General features: G+C 40.7%; 1 protein-coding gene across 1 annotated transcript in view; it reads right to left on the bottom strand.

Annotated features, from left to right (window-relative positions):
• Positions 1 to 15932, bottom strand: part of CLNK (cytokine-dependent hematopoietic cell linker) — a 190065-nt gene that overhangs the window by 46336 nt on the left and 127797 nt on the right. Inside the window, exons 13-14 of the mRNA XM_006884544.1 lie at positions 7582 to 7718; positions 1752 to 1829 (exon numbers count right to left, since the gene is read on the bottom strand). Coding sequence (XP_006884606.1) covers positions 1752 to 1829; positions 7582 to 7718 — 215 coding nt within the window. The remainder of the gene's footprint in view (positions 1 to 1751; positions 1830 to 7581; positions 7719 to 15932) is intronic.

Genomic DNA, 15932 nt, shown 5'->3' with positions numbered 1-15932 from the left:
ACAGGTTCTTGGAGAGGGTCATCATGCTTGGGAGGGTGGAAGGACAGTGAAGGAGGGGAAGACCCTGTGTGAGGTGGATTGATTCAGTGACTGGAGTAATCAGGATGTGTCAGAGGCAGTGCAATTGGCACAGGATAGAGCAGCATTTAGGGCTGTTGTACATAGGGTCGCTATGAGTCGCAAACAACTCAACAGTACATAACGACAACAACAACAACAACAGGTTCCATTGAGTTGATTAAAACTCATAGTGACCCATGAAGAACAGATCTGAACCGTGTCTTATTCTGCACCATCTTCATCTTCCCTGACACTTGAGACCATTGCCACGGTCACCAAATCAATCCATCTTATTGAGAGTCTTTTTCTCTTTCACTGACCTTTCCAAGCATAATCTCCTTTTCCAAGGAATACTCTCTCTATAAACATGCCCACGGTATGTGAGACAAAACCTTGCCATTCTTGCCTTTACGGAGTACTCTGGCTGTACTTTCTCCAACACTTACTTGTTCCTTCTTTTGACAGCCCATAGGATATTCAGTACTCTTCTCTAACATCATGACTTAAAGGCATGGATTCTTCATCCGTCATCCCTATTCATTGTCTAACTCTCAGCAGGTGATTGGAAAGACCATAGCTTGAGTCAGACACTTCTTAGTGTTTAAACTGCCATCATTGTTCTTCAGAACTTTGAAGGTCTCTGACAGCAAACTTTCTCAACGGTATGTCTCCTGTCTTTTGATCTCCTAATTGCTGATACCAAGAGTATTGTTTGTAGATCCAAATAAGATAAAATCATTGACAATTTAAATCTTTTGTCTTTTTTTTTTTAACATGACAAACTGTTAAAATTTCCCAAAATGTCAATAATGAGGAATTTTGTTTTCTTGATGTTGGCTGTAATACATATTGAAGGCTGTAGTCCATGACCTTCTATAGCAAACACTTCAAATCTTGCTTGCTGAAAGCAAAGATTGTGTAATTTTTATGAGACAGGCTGTTGATGAGTCTTCCTCCAACCCTGATGACACATTCTTCTTTATAAAGTTGAGACTGCTTTTAAGTCTAATTACTCCTGAACTATACAAAGACCAGGAAACAGAGAAATGCACACATGAAGAAAACACCTTATGAAATCAGTTGTATGGCAGATGTATCTAAAAGCCCAGGAATGCCCAGGATAATCAGCTTCTAGAAGCAAAAATAGACAAAGAGGAGCCACTTTCCTAGCATCATTCCCTAAATTTTAGCTTCTAGCCTCCTAAATGGTAAGAAAATATTTTTTTAAGTTGCCCACTTGTGCTATTTCTGTAAAGGAGATGCACTAAGAAACTAAGACATGTGAGCTTATCACAAATACCCAATGTCTTACTTCCTTTTGTTCACTATAAAGGGTTGTACTTCCTTATTCCCTAGGGAGCTCTGGTGGCGCTTACATTGTCAATCGAAAGGCATGTGGTTTGAATCCACCAGCTGTTCTGCAAAGGAAATATGGGAAATCTCCTCCTGTGTCATTTACTGCCTCTGAAAACCTGCTGGAGGGTCAGCTATGGGCTGGCTCTGACTAGAGAGTACACAGCAACAACATTCTCTTTGAAGCTATATTGTCCATATGACTTATTTGGCCAAATAAATGTGATGGAGAAACCACTGCGTCAAAGCTCACTGCTTGTGACATCCTTTGAGCTACAGGATGACAACTATGAGATGACAACAGAAAAAAGAAGACAATGGACTCAAAGAAGAATTACCTTGTTCTCTCTCATTAGTGCCTCTTCTACTTCCTGACGACTGTGTTCTCCAATGTACCAGTCATGGTGTTGAACATCCTGCAGCCCAGGTTCAATAATCAATATTTTAGGTCAGTTAAGAAAAACCAATTCATCCACCCACCCATCCATACTTCTAGAAGCCTATCTATCCAAACTCCTTCCCATCTGCTCATCCACCCACCCACCCACTCATCCATTCAATTATCCTCATCCGTCCAGCCATCTATCCATCCATCCAGCCATCCAAATACCCATTCAACATTCACTTCTTTTTCATCAATCCAATTATAATTTGATTTATAATAGATATGCAGTAAGTCAAATCCCCTCCATGAACCTAGAAAAGCCCACAGATGCTTTGGAAAGATGGATACAGAAATAGTTATTGTTATTGATATTTTAGTGCCTTCAAGTTTACACCAAATGGTAGTGACCTTAAATATAATAGAATGGATTTTTTCCCTGTCTGTCATAATCTTCACTCTTGTTGATATATTTGAGTTCATATTTTCTCTCTTGTGTCCATATATCTCGTGGAGGGTTGCTCTTATTATCACGGACCTTCTATTTTATGAACAATGATGCACTTTTCTAGTCCTTATCCAAAGTAAATGCGCCAAAGTTTTGCCCCCTCACATCTAAGGAGAATTCTGGCTGTATTTATTTTAAGAATGATTTGGATTATTTTGTTTTAAAAAATAATCACAACTTGGAAATTATGAACTTTACTGGCTAGCTTAAGACAGTCTGCCTGTCGTTGGAAGTAGCTAGATATTTCACTCCATCAGTTGATGAATGGCTCCTAACCATCACTCTGGGAATGAATGGGTGATAAGCCTTCAATCTATCACTGCTTTCTGAAGCTGCGCTTGCCAGTACTTGTGAAGGTGGATGTCACACATGAAGGATTTGAGATTTGTACTGTCGTGTGTCTGTCTCTCTGATATTATTTATGTTATTTTATTTCTATTTCTTTTAAATTGTTGTAAATATGTTTCTTTTGACATGCACAACATGAAAGCAGGGAGAAAGAAGGGGAGTCAGTGAGATGTGTCATAGATCTATGATTCCTTCACAGAGACTTGGATGGTCACTAGGTCATGGTACACGTAGTATGCTCTGGTTTTATTTGTTTGACTTGAAAAACCTCTTAGATATATTAGTCATATGCCTCTGTAAGTGTGGGCCTGAGTGATGACTGGTGTATTAGATGATGCTCCAACACAGCACTGAGAAAGCTTAAAATCACTGCGCTGTCGTCAGCTCCCTTTCCATTCTCCTTCAGTCCCTCAGTACCATTCTAGACGAATATTTCATTTTGGTGTCATTATACCCTTATATATCTCAGACATTTCTTTTGGTAGGATTGCCATTTTCACAACATTGAGTCTTCCTATCCAAGAACAGGGAACATCTTCTAATTTATTTAGGTGTTTTATTGTGTTTCTCAGAAATGTTCTGTAGTTTTCTTTGTACAGGTCTATGGTTTCTGTAGTTAAGTTCACTGCCAAGGATTTCAATTCGTGATTGGCTATTGTAAATGATATTTCTTTCTCGATTTCCTTCTCTGAGTTCTCTCTGTTACTGGATATTGATCTTGTATCCTGCCACCCTACTACCATCCCGCCTTGGCTCTAATGCTTTGGTTTGTTGTTTTGGTTTTTTTTTTTTTTTTCTCTAGTTTTAGTTTTGTGTGGTTTTTTTTTTTTTTTTTTTTAATTGAGTCCTTGGGGTTTTCTGTGTAACTATCATATCATCTGCATATCATGACAGTTTAACCATCTCTTTGCCAATCTGGATGCCTTTTATTTCCTTCTCTTGTCATATTGCCCTAGTAAGTACTTTCAAGCATCAAGTAGAAGTGGTGACAATGGACATCCTTGTCTCAGACATTTCTTGTCACTCCCTTTCAAAGATGAAGAGCAAGTCTTAGGTGGAGAACCTTTAGCAGCAACAGGGTTCTGCTGCAAATATAACTTCTTTGTTGTCTTTTGCACTATAATTATTTATAAAATTACTTTCTATCCATGGTTTGTAATATTGTCATTTAACAATTTATGGCTGTTGCTGTGTACTGTAGAGTTGGAACCGACCCAAAGCTGACCATCCGGTGGGTTTTCAGAGGCAGAAAATTGCACAGGGGGAGATTGCTCATCTTTTTACCATGCAACAGCTGATGGATTCAAACCATGTGCCTTCAGGATTGCAGCATAGCTTCCTGTCACTAGGCCACCAGAGCTCCCTTTAAAAACTTAGAATATCAAATCCACCAGATGCTCTGCTGAAGAAGGAGGGACTATCTCCTCCTGTACCAGTCAGATCCGATTTGACGGTACACATATTAAAAAAAAAAGTAATTGATAAAAAAACCAAAAAAACCCATAAAAACTTAGAGTAGCAATATAAAATTTTCCCTAAAAAATATTATATGTGTATGTAAAAAGAATCAACTTAAAGCATTTTAAGTAAATATTAGGATCAAGAATATATAAATACATTGTTGTTGTTGTTAAGTGCCATTGAGTGGCCTGTGACTCATAGTGACCCTATGTACAATAGCTCTGAACTCTGCCATATCTTGAGCTAGTGTCACTGACTCAGACACACCCAATCCCGTTACCCCAGTCACTGAATCAATCCATCCCATCCAGGGTCTTCCTGCACTCTCTTTCTTGTACTGTCCTTTCAACTTTCCAAGCATGACGTCTTTCTTCAAGGAGTGGTCCCTTCTGGCCACATGCCCAAAGTATGTGAGATGAATCTTCAAAATACTTGCCTCCAAGAAGCAGCTTGGTTTTACCATGTCCAGGACAGACCTGTTTGTTCTCTGGGTAGTCCATGGTATGTTCAATACTCTTCTCCAGCACCACATCAAAGGCATCAATTATTTCTCTATTATCCTTAGTCATTGTCCAGCTCTCTGATGCATGACAAGTAATTACAAAGACCATTCCCTGGATGAGGCACCCCTTAGTGTCCAGACTGATATCATTGCTCTTCAATATTCTGGAGAAGTCCCTGACAGAAGATTTTTCCCAATGCAATTCATCTTTTGATTTCCTGGCTGCAGGTGCCAAGAGTGTTGACTTTGGAACCAAGCAAGATATAGCTGTTAGCAATCTCAGTTTCTTCTCCATCTATCATGATGCTGCTAATTGGCCCAGTGATGAGAATCTTTGTTTTTTGATGTTGAGCTTCAATCTATAATGTAGACTGCAGTCTTTGACCTCTATAACAAACACTTCAGAGCCTCTTCATTTTAAGCGAGCAAGGTTGTGTCACCTGCATAACGCAGGTTGTTGATGAGTCTTCCTCCAATCTTGTTGCCACATTCCTCTTCAAAGAGTCCAGCCTCCAGAATGATCTGTTCTGCATATAGATTGAGAAGCTATAGTGATAGCATGAATCCCTGATGTACACATTTCCTGACCCTGAACCATGTAAGGTTTTATCTCTCTATTTTGACTACTGCTTCTTTGTCAAAGGAGAGATTTTACATGAGCAAAATTAAGTATTCTGGAATTCCCATCCTTCTCAAGATTAGTCACAATTTGTTGTGATCCACACAGTCAAATGCCTTTGCAGTGAAAGACAGATATTACTTTGGTACTCTCTGCTTTTGGCTAAGATCCATCTAAGATTGGCTATGTTGTCCCTAGTGCCAGGGCCTCTTCTAAAGCCAGCTTACACATCTGGCAGCCTGGTGCTGATGTACTGTTCCAGGCATTTTTTATAATCTTCAGCAGGATCTTTCTTGTGTGTGATATTAGTAATATTGTTTTTAATTTTCACACTCTATCAGGTCACCTTTTTATTCAAATAGATAAAATAGGGAAATTCTGAAGTGTACAAGCCTCTCTCAGGCTCTGAGAGGGTGCTTTATTTTGTATAGATATCTAGTTCAAACCCAGAAATCCTAGTATTTCTGAAGAAGAACACAGAGGGAAAAGAAGCCGGACATATTAAGCCACACCCCACCGCCTCTGCAGTCAGGTTGATTCTGATTCAGGTTGACTCTATCAAGTCCCCGAGGAAGTAAGCCTTAATGGGGAATGGTGTGTTGTGAATCTCTCAGTTCCAGCTGAACCTTAGGACGGCCTGTCGTGTCTTGAGGAGGGACAGATATGAGAAGCTCAGGGCTCTTACAGCTTTCTTTCATCCCAAGTGGATGTCAGCAGAGGGGATTTGCCAGATTAACTGGAGGTCTCTGGCCCAGAGTACACTAGCATTTGGGCATTCTGGAATTGTAAATACTGAAATATTTGGCCATGAAGTGGTCTGTCCACTTGCTGTACAGAGGTAACTTGTGGTTGCTGTTATGCTAAACACTGTGACACTGATGTGCCAAATACAATAATGGTTGACAGTGTTTGATGGAGCTCCCCGATTAAAACAAGCTTGGAAGCAGGATGGCATCCACTTCCAAAATAGCTTGCCTCTAGAAATCCTATAAACTTGGAAACGATGGAAGTTATACAAGTGTTCAAGGTTTTCATTCATAGGGTCTCTATGAGTTGCCTACGACTTGACGTTACTTAACAACAACAACAACAACAGCAACTATCAAGTTCCTGAGGATATAAGTTCATCTTTACTCTGCAGAGTGTCTGCAGAGGATTTGAACTACTGACCACTGTTCCTCTAGGGGCTCACCACTTTACCTTGTACACCTCAGGATGCCCAAGCTCATCGCTGTTATTATTGTTGGGTGCTATTAAATCAATTTAAACTCAGAGTTAGCTCAGTACAGCAGAATAATCCTTACCCAACCCCGCCTGTCCTCACACTCTTTGCTTTACTTAAGCCTATTGTTGCAGTCATCACGGTGTCAATACATCTCACTGAGGATCTTCCTCCCCTCTCACCCTTTGCTAGAAAGTGCCCCAAATTATGTGAGAAATATGTGAGACTGAAAAATCTCACCATTCTTGCTTCCAAGGAACACTCTGGCTTCACTTCTTCTTGGGCACATTAAAAGAGGCATGGGAATAAAATTCTTAAGGTCTAATTTAAGAGCATGTGGCTCCTTTTGGAATTGAGGTTAAAATTAATATTAAGATAAAGTAAAGGGTAACAAGAGATCTTTAAGATACTATAGGAATTATGCAGAGTCGACTCCAGTTAGCCTATATACTGTACTGCTGCTGAAAACCCATGAATTCTTCATCAGAATTGGATGGAGACACAGAGTAAGTGCATCTTTCAGTGCTTTAGAGGGTAAAACTTCAACAAGTATTGTAAGAAGGCAATGGAGAAGAAAGCATATGATCTATATAGAAAGTTTTACTCATATTTGGGCACAAAATAAGAAGAACAGATGCAGTGTGTCTTTTAAAAAGACCAAGAAATAGAAGTGGGCTGACAAGAATATAGCTATTATTTCCTTGGACAATTCTCTTCACAGAAGATCATAACCTCTGTCTCATTGTGTGGTACATAATAGGTGTTCAAGAAATTAGTACTGATTGTTCAAATGAAAATATCCATCAACCTGTCTAGCATTTGATAGAAAAAGAAGTGCAAACATGTAAACCCACATTAGATTATTGAACAACATGTAAATATAAATCACATGCTTAAATCTCTCTCTTTTTAAAAATGAATGAATTATACTTTGACAATCTGCTATTAGGCAAGTGGAAGAATCTGTTAAAAGAGGAAATTGTATTGAAAACAAACCAAAACCAAAATAGCCAGATAAATCAATTAACGTCAATCATCATGATTTCATTTTGGGTATAGTTCAATAAGCTGTGTGTTGACACTCGGGTCATCTAGAAAAGACTTGACAGAGAAGTGTCTGTTTTACCTTTTCATCCAGCCGTGTGGGGCAGCCAAGGTTTTTCCAGTTCATGTTTTTATAGGTTAGCTTATTCTCACGAGAAACATGGCTGACTGGAGACTGACATGGTTGAAGAGAATAAGACTGCAGGCTTCCTTTATGAACTCGAGGGGAAAAAAGGAAGAAATTCACATTGAAACATGATTTCATTATTGTCTCAGCTTGTCTCCTTCCAACATGGAACGTGCATCCATTCAGTCCTGCTGTTTCCGTGCGACTGTCTTTCCTCTTACATGAAAGACTGAAGTCAGCTCTGATTTGGTGTCTTGTCTCATCTCCTACACCTTCCATACTCTTTCTACAGGTCATCCAGAGGATGTCTTTAAAAATTTATCTGTGCCTTTCCTATTATTCCTGGCAAAAGTCTTTTTCATTTTCTTCAGACTGAAAGGAAAACCTCTTACTCTATTACTTCTGTTCTGTCAACTGAGTCAGGACTGATCTGTCTCTTCATTATCACCTTACTCCTGACATTGCTCGCCCGCCTCTGGCCATAATTAAATCTTTTCCATTTCTTAAACATGATCAACTTGCTTTCCAGCTCAGGGAAATGCCCTTTTTTAAAAAAACAAAAACAAGCAAACAGAAACCACACCAAAACTTAGAAAGAACTTGGTTTTTTTTTTAAGGAGATGAGAAACAATTCCTATTCATACTTGTGTGATTGGCAGATAAATTATTAAAATGAAGAAAATCCAGATTGCATGGCTAAGACCATAGCATCAGGACTGAGGAAGACTTGTTAACCTCCTGTGATACAGATGGCACAGCCTTGCATGCTAAAATGAAGCCAAATTGAAGCCCTCACTAACAAAGGTTAAAGATGGACGGCTTGGATTATGCTTGTTGTCAAAAACCAAAAGTCATTAGAATTGGGCTGGTAAATTTATCACACTAAGTGTGCTATCACTTATCACAATAAGTGGAGAAAAAATATTGAAGTTGTCAACAATTTCATTCTACCTGAATCAACCAGCAAGCAAGTCAGGAAATCAAATGACACACTGCTTTGGGCAAATCTGCTGTAGTTAAAAAGAGGATGAAAGTGTGCCCAACTCAAGTTTTTTTGGTCACCTCAAATGCATGTTAAAGTGGGACAATGAGAAAGGAACCCTGAAGAGCTGATGTATATGAAGTATTGGTGTAGGTGAGAAATATTGACTACGTTGTGTCAAAAGAACAAACACATCTTATAGGAAGTATATCAGAATGTGCCTTAGAAACAAAGATAATGAGTCTTTGAATTGCTTACTTTGAATATACCATTGAAAGGGAACAATTACTGGAGACGGATATCATACTCTATAAAATAGAGGGTCATCAACAAAGAGGCCAGACTGACACAGTGGCTTATAGCAAAAGCCTCACTGTCTCTGACACACCCACCCCGATTACCCCAGTCACTGAATCAATCCACCTTGTAGAGGGTCTTCCTCTCCTGTGTTGTCCCTCCACCCTCCCAAGCATGACATCCCTCTCCAAGGACTGGTCCCTCCTTGCAAGGTGTCCAAAGTATGTCAGACGAAACTTCCTTGCCTCCAAGGAGCAGCCCTTTTTCCATTAACAAAAGAATAGATTGAAAAATTGTGATACATTCACATGGTAGAATACTATACAGCATTCAGGATCAATTATTTTGAAAAGTACAGCATAACATGGGAAATGTTGGAGGACTGTGGATTTTAACGATGATTTTGAGGGTATTTGCTATAAGGAATTACATGTATCAAAGTGCTTGATTCAAAAAACTATGTCTTTTTCTTTGTGCTAAGTATACACTTTAGTGTAAAATATAAAATAATCCTTTTTTTAAAAAAATTATTTGCTTACAAAGTTCATATATATTGTATTTCACACTATTGTTAATTCACTTTGTGTTTTATACAATCATTCTCATGCATTATGTTTTATAAAATCAATAAATATTAGACCTTGCTCTTCATTGTTCTGTCTTTTCACCTGGATCCTTCCTATTTACTTTCCCCCCTCCCTCCACACACAAAACTGTGTAACCCTGTGGTTTGGCCCCTACCCATCCTCAGCCCTCCTCTGCTTGAGTTCCCATACATGTTTTACTAATTATCCTTCTGTTTTTATAATAATAATCTTATGTAGTATTTCTCCTTATGAGACTGAGTTAGTTTGTTCTGAAACCATCTTGTCATGTAACCCTCCTTTTCCTGAGCTAAGCCACCTGGAGATACAGCAGGTCTTACGAGGACAAAATCTTATAAATTGTCAGATGGGCAGATGCCAGCTGCAGGCTTGAGGGTCCCTCCTGGTTGACTGCTAGCTAATAGGATTCCTTCTGATGCCAATTGAAGCTGCAGCCTCTGTCCTGACCCTAACTACCCAAAACTAAGTCATGTCTCATTGATTTTGGATTGCCAGAGAGACTTCAGCTGCTGGTTTGGGTGAGTACCTAGCATCCTCACTTGTAACTTCCTGTCTGGATTCGGGGTTCTCCTGTATCCTTTCAGGATGTCTGCCACAAGTTCAGACTCTCAACTTTTCCTCACCTCTGACTCAAGTCACTGAGAGCTAGATCACATCTCACAAGTCAAAAGGGCACTGTCCTTCAGACTGCCAGGTGATAAGCGTCAAGTGTGGAGTTTAAATGGCGCCTACCTTCTGACTATTTGGGGAAGGATTTAGGGTTTTCCTCTCCCTTTGCAGGCTGTAAATTCAGGAGAGCCCCCACCTCACCCTTCAGAAACTCTCACTTTTGACCTTCTACCTCCCACTTCGATTTTGAGTTAGATGACTTGGTGGTATGGCTCCCTGGGCTCATGAAAGATGCTGTGTGTACAATTAATGATTTTACTGTAGGAACAAAGGCTGAAGAGATGTGCAGGGCCGGGCCTGGGAAGGTTTCCAGTGTTAAGTTCCAAGTCCCACAGGCTGCATTCTTTTCTCTTGTGCATTCATAACCAAGCAGAAGCTTACGGAGCTTTTATGTCCCGAGCCAGTGGCTTCATTGCATCCTTGTTTGATTGCATTAGCGTCTTTCTTCCCTGTTGTTTGGTACTGTCAAGTCAGACTCAAGTCACCCTCCAACAGGTTTTCAGAGGTAGTAAATCACATGGGAGGAGACTTCCCATCTTTTTCCTGTGATGCAGCTGGTTGATTTGAACCATAAACCTTTGCACTAGCAGAGCAATCCATTACCACTAAGCCTTCAATATGGATTGCATCTTAACATCAAGAAAACCAAAATCTTCACTACTGGATCAGTAGGCAACAATTCCATCTTACTTGAATCTACTGTCAATATCTTTGGTAAAAGCAGTCAGGAGCTCACATGTATAGCACAGGGATAGTCTGCTGTCAGAAACGGCTCCAAAGTCCTGAAGAACAACGATGTCAATTTAAAGACTATGGTGTGCCTAATTCAAGCCATGGTCTTTCCAATCACCTCCTATGCATCTGAGAGCTGGACAATGAATAAGGTTGATAGGAGAAGAATTGGTGTATTTATGTTGTGTTTTGGGAGAAGAGTAATAGCCTGTGGATTGCCAAAAAGTTCAAACAATTACGTCTTGAAGAAAGTGCATTTGGAATATTCACTGGAGGCAAAGATGGTGTAAATTCATTTCACATACTTTGGACACGTTATTAGGAGAGGCTCTTCCTTGGAAAGAAACATCATGCTTGGAGGGTGGAGGGTCAGCAAAGGAGAGGAAGACCCTCAACAAGATGAATTGACACAGTGACCGCAGCAGTGAACATAAATGCATCCAGGATGATAAGAGTGACATAGGGTACACATCTATTGCTCAAAGGGTCACTATGAGTCATACTTGATGGCACTTAACAACAAGCCAGTGGGTTTCCTCTCTTCCCCTGAAGTTGACTGATACCAGGCCACATGGTGGTCTTTTTGGTCAAGCCAGTCCCCACCCATTGGTGTGTTCTAAAGGATGACATAGCAAAGACCCTTTAAATACTCAGTACATGTCAAAGGTTTAGAGTTAATGCTCAGGAACCAGAGACAAAGGCTAAATTTCTTAGTGTAAAGTAATTCTTTACACCTCACTCACTTAAAGTTTAAATTATATCCACGATAGAGAGCTAATTCCAACCACTAATTCATAACTTTAGACATTTATCCTTTAAGTTTTAAATTTTATTTTATAAGTGGATTAGGGCTTAAGATCTGAAGTATGTGGCTTGTGGAAGGCTGAGGTTTGTAATGGAGCCCTAACTCCGTTTCAGTTCTTGACATGACCATGTGAGTTCTTTCTGACCAGCCATGGCTTTGTCTCAGGAGGCATGTAGATTAGGGTTCATTACAATTATTCCTTTTATCTCATGTGAAGCTGCGGGAAGGGAAGGCCAGACCAGGGTGCATTACAATTGCCTCATGAACCAGGGGGAAGGGCAGTTAACCCTCTGGACTTGCCCTGAGAAACAGACGACTTGCTGTGCAAGTGATTCAAGATTACCACGAGTCAAGCACCAAGCATCAAGGTGGTGGGAACCGCAGAATCAGAGTTGCAAATACTTTAATTTGTAGTTACAAAGTCCAGTCATCTTCTTCTGCCTGCCTCTATTCTCCCAACTGCAGCTGTCATGAATTGTAATTGGCTCCAGACTCTAACCGCCATCATAATCTGTGATTGTTTTCTTGATCTGGTGGTGTAGTGGTAAGACTGTAATGCTGAAGGCGCATGGTCTGAATCCACCTGCTCAGTGAGAGAAGGATGGACACTCTCCTTTTATGCAGTTTGCTGCCTCTGAAAACCCACTGGAGGGTCAACTGTAGGCCAGTTCTTACTTAATGGTGCACAAGTCTTAATAAATGTAAGAGGTGGCCATGATTCAATGGAACAGCTGCAGTCCTACACTGTGACTTCCCTCATCCCAGAAGGACCATTTGTCTTTGTTATCTTTATGTCTAGCGGACATGGCAGAAGAACTGAGGGGGGTCTCTGGGCCAGGGTTGGCCAGCATTTGGGCATGCCAGATAATGGTAAAATCCTGCAAGGTCTGGTCACGCCTTGTGTCTTGGGAGACTTAGTGTCAGCCACATGCGGCCTCTGGTTTCTTGGGGAGAGGCAGGTATGGTAGGCTCCGGATACTTGTGGCTTTCTCTGTGCACCAAGTCAAAGGTGGGTGACTCTAATCCGTGGCCCTCAGGCCTGTTTTTCATTGTTTTTGCTCAGTCTTCTAGGTCATATAGCCCTGGCATATCCATTTGTTGTACAGAGGTAACTTGTGGTTACTGTGAAGCTGAACACTGTGACACTGATGTGTCAAATGTGATATTGGTTACCCATGGTGGACAGTGTTTGGTGGTGCTCCCTGGTTGAAACAAGCTTTGAAGCAGGAGTGGCTTGTCTCTGGAAACCCTATGGACCTAGAGAAAGGATGAAAAGTTGCTCCTGCAAGTGTTGAGGACTTTCGTTCATAGGGTAGCTATGAGTGGCCTACAACTCGACGGCACTGAACAACAACAACAATCTTTATGTCACAATTGAAACATGCTAAAACCAGGACTCCTTTTCTCTCTTCACCACTTGCTTTTATTTCACATGAAAAAGGTTTATTAAGGCAGTAAGACAGAGGCCTAGCTAGCAAAAAGTGGGCCGTGCAAGAGAGTTAAAGTGAACAAGAAGGAAAAGGAGAGAGAGAGAGAGCAAAGACCCAGAAAGACAGAGGTGAACCCAAATCTTACGGCACACTGTTTGCAGAAAAGTAGAGGGGAAACAGAGTGACCCTCAGTCAGGAACTGCCTTTATTGACTCCTAGTCTCATGAGACCTGGTTGTAGCCTTCGGCTAGGAATTTGTACTACTGGCTAGGGAGGGCCCTACTTCCTGGTGTAACCACCTTTTGCTGTTGTTGTTGTTAGGTTCCATCAAGTCGCCTGACACTCATAGCTGTTGTGTACAACAGCCTTAAACCCTGCTCTGTCCTGTGCCAGTCTCACTGTGTCTGACACACCTACACCTATGACTCCAGTCACTGAATCAATCCACCTCATCGAGGGTTTTCCTCTCCTGCGCTGTCCCTCCACCCTCCAGCCATGAGTCAGATCCAACTTGACAGCAATGAGTAAGTGACTTGAAGAACGATGTTATTGCAGGTGCTGTATTACCACAGTTCATAGTGACCCAATAACAGTGCATCTGAACCTTGTCTGTATTATTCTCATCATCTCTGATATACTTGAGCCTGGGGTTAGAGTCACTGTATCAATCCATCTCATTGAGGGTCTTCCTCTCTTTCACAAACTCTCTGCCTTTTCAGGCATGGTATCCTTCTCCAAGGACTAGAACCATCTAAAATGCCCAAAATGTGTGAGATGAAGCTTCACCATCCTTGCCTCCAAGGAGTAGCCTAGCTGCACTTTCTCCAAAACATAGTTATTTGTTTCCTTGGTAGTCCATAGGATATTTAGTACTCTTCTCCAACATCACAACTCAAAGGCATTGATTATTCTTCTGTCATTCTCAGTCACTGTCCAAATTTCAGATGCACAAGAATTGAAATGACCATGTCTTGAATTAAAAGCAGTTTACTCTTTAAACTGACCTGATTGCTCCTTAATATGTTAGAGAGATCCTTAACAGCAGAGAGATCAAAGAAATGAAGAGACTGACAAGCAATTTATAGGTAGTAAAGTAATGCTACAAATGATTAATGCCTTTGGAAACAGGAGTTACCTAGAGATCCTCGAAAGAAAAGTCTGGTTATCTTTTCTGAAAAAAAACACTCATTGAAAATCCTATTAACACATGTGGGCTCACTCTGAGTTTATAGCTGAACTGATAGCAAACGGTTTTGTAAAATCATACAGGTGTGAGCAAATCCACTGCAACTGAGCTGATTCCAATAGTGACCCTTCACTGCATTGGTTTTCTGTGGCTGTAAATCTTCATCTGAGGAGAGTGCCCATGTTTGTCCTGTAGAGCAGATAGTAGATTCGAACTGGTGACCTTTCAGCTAGTAGTACAATATGTTCTCTAGTATTCCACCAGACTTCTTATTGATATAAATAATAACTACCAATTAAAACACTTAATATAAGAGTATTGAGAATACCATGGACTGCTAAGAAAACAAACAGATTTGTCCTGGAAAGGGTTAAACCAGGTGGCTCCTTGGAGGCAAGGATTCTGAGGCTCCGTCTAACATACTTTGGACATGTTGTGAGGAGAGACCGGTCCTTGGAGAGGGACATCATGCTTGGGAGGGTGGAGGGACAGCACAGGAGAGGAAGGCCCTCTATGAGGTGGATTGATTCGGTGACTGGGATACTTGGAATGGGAGTGTCGGAGACAGTGCGGTTGGCACAGGACAGAGCAGAGTTTAGGGCTGTTGTACATAGGGTCGCTATGAGTTGCAAGCAACTCGAAGGCACATAACAACAACAACAACATATATATAGCATTTAGAACAGTGATTGACCCATACTAATTATTCAGTCAATGCTGGCGGTAGGTATTGTTACTGTTGTTTTTTTGGTAGTTTTGTTTGTTGTTGCCTTTTTTTAGGTGCTATTGAGTCAATTACAATTCATCATGCACTCCCTCATTGCCGTTAATTAAGGACCAGCAGGGAACTTCTTATTCCCTAGGCTGCCAGAGCGACACTAGGAACAACAGATCAGACCTGTGCCCTGTCCTGAGCCATCTTCATCATCTCAGATACGCTCTAGTCCATTGTTATAACCACTGTGTAAATTCACCTGGCTGAGAGCCTTCTTCTCTTTCTCTAACCTCAGCCTTCCTCAGAATTATTTCTTCTTCCAAGGATTGATCCCTCCTGACAACATGCCCAAACTTTTTGTTGATACATTATTAGAAAAAGATAAGACTGAGTTTTTCTTTGTGACACATAAGAAAATATTTTCTTTTAAAGCAAATGTCTCTCAGATTTTCATTAGAAACTTTAAATTTACCAATACATACAATTTAGGGGGAAAATCACCTTAGAAAAAAATAACAGACACATTTTAAAGAATATTTGTAAAATGCAAATAGAAAAACAATACGTTTATAAGCAAGAGCTAAAAACAGAACAATAATAAAGTCATCCACAACACTAAAGTTTGAGGGTGGCAAAAATAATACTATTTTATAACACTATTTTGGAGACTAACCAAGTATTTTTGGACCTGTTGTTATTGTTGTATGTGCCGTTGAGTCACTTGCGACTCATAGCGACCCTATGTACAACAGCCCTAAACTCTGCTCTGTCCTGTGCCAATGGCACTGTCTCTGACACTCCCATCCCTATTACCCCAGTCACTGAATCAATCCACCTCATAGAGGGCCTTCCCCTCCTGCGCTGTCCCTCCACCCTCCCAAGCAT

Source organism: Elephantulus edwardii, unplaced genomic scaffold (genome assembly GCF_000299155.1).
Source record: "Elephantulus edwardii isolate Elephantulus edwardi_28Jun2011 unplaced genomic scaffold, EleEdw1.0 scaffold00035, whole genome shotgun sequence".
Classification (NCBI taxonomy): Eukaryota; Metazoa; Chordata; class Mammalia; order Macroscelidea; family Macroscelididae; genus Elephantulus; species Elephantulus edwardii.
Note: the sequence above shows the minus strand (reverse complement) of the source record. Positions and strands in the feature narration are given on the sequence as shown.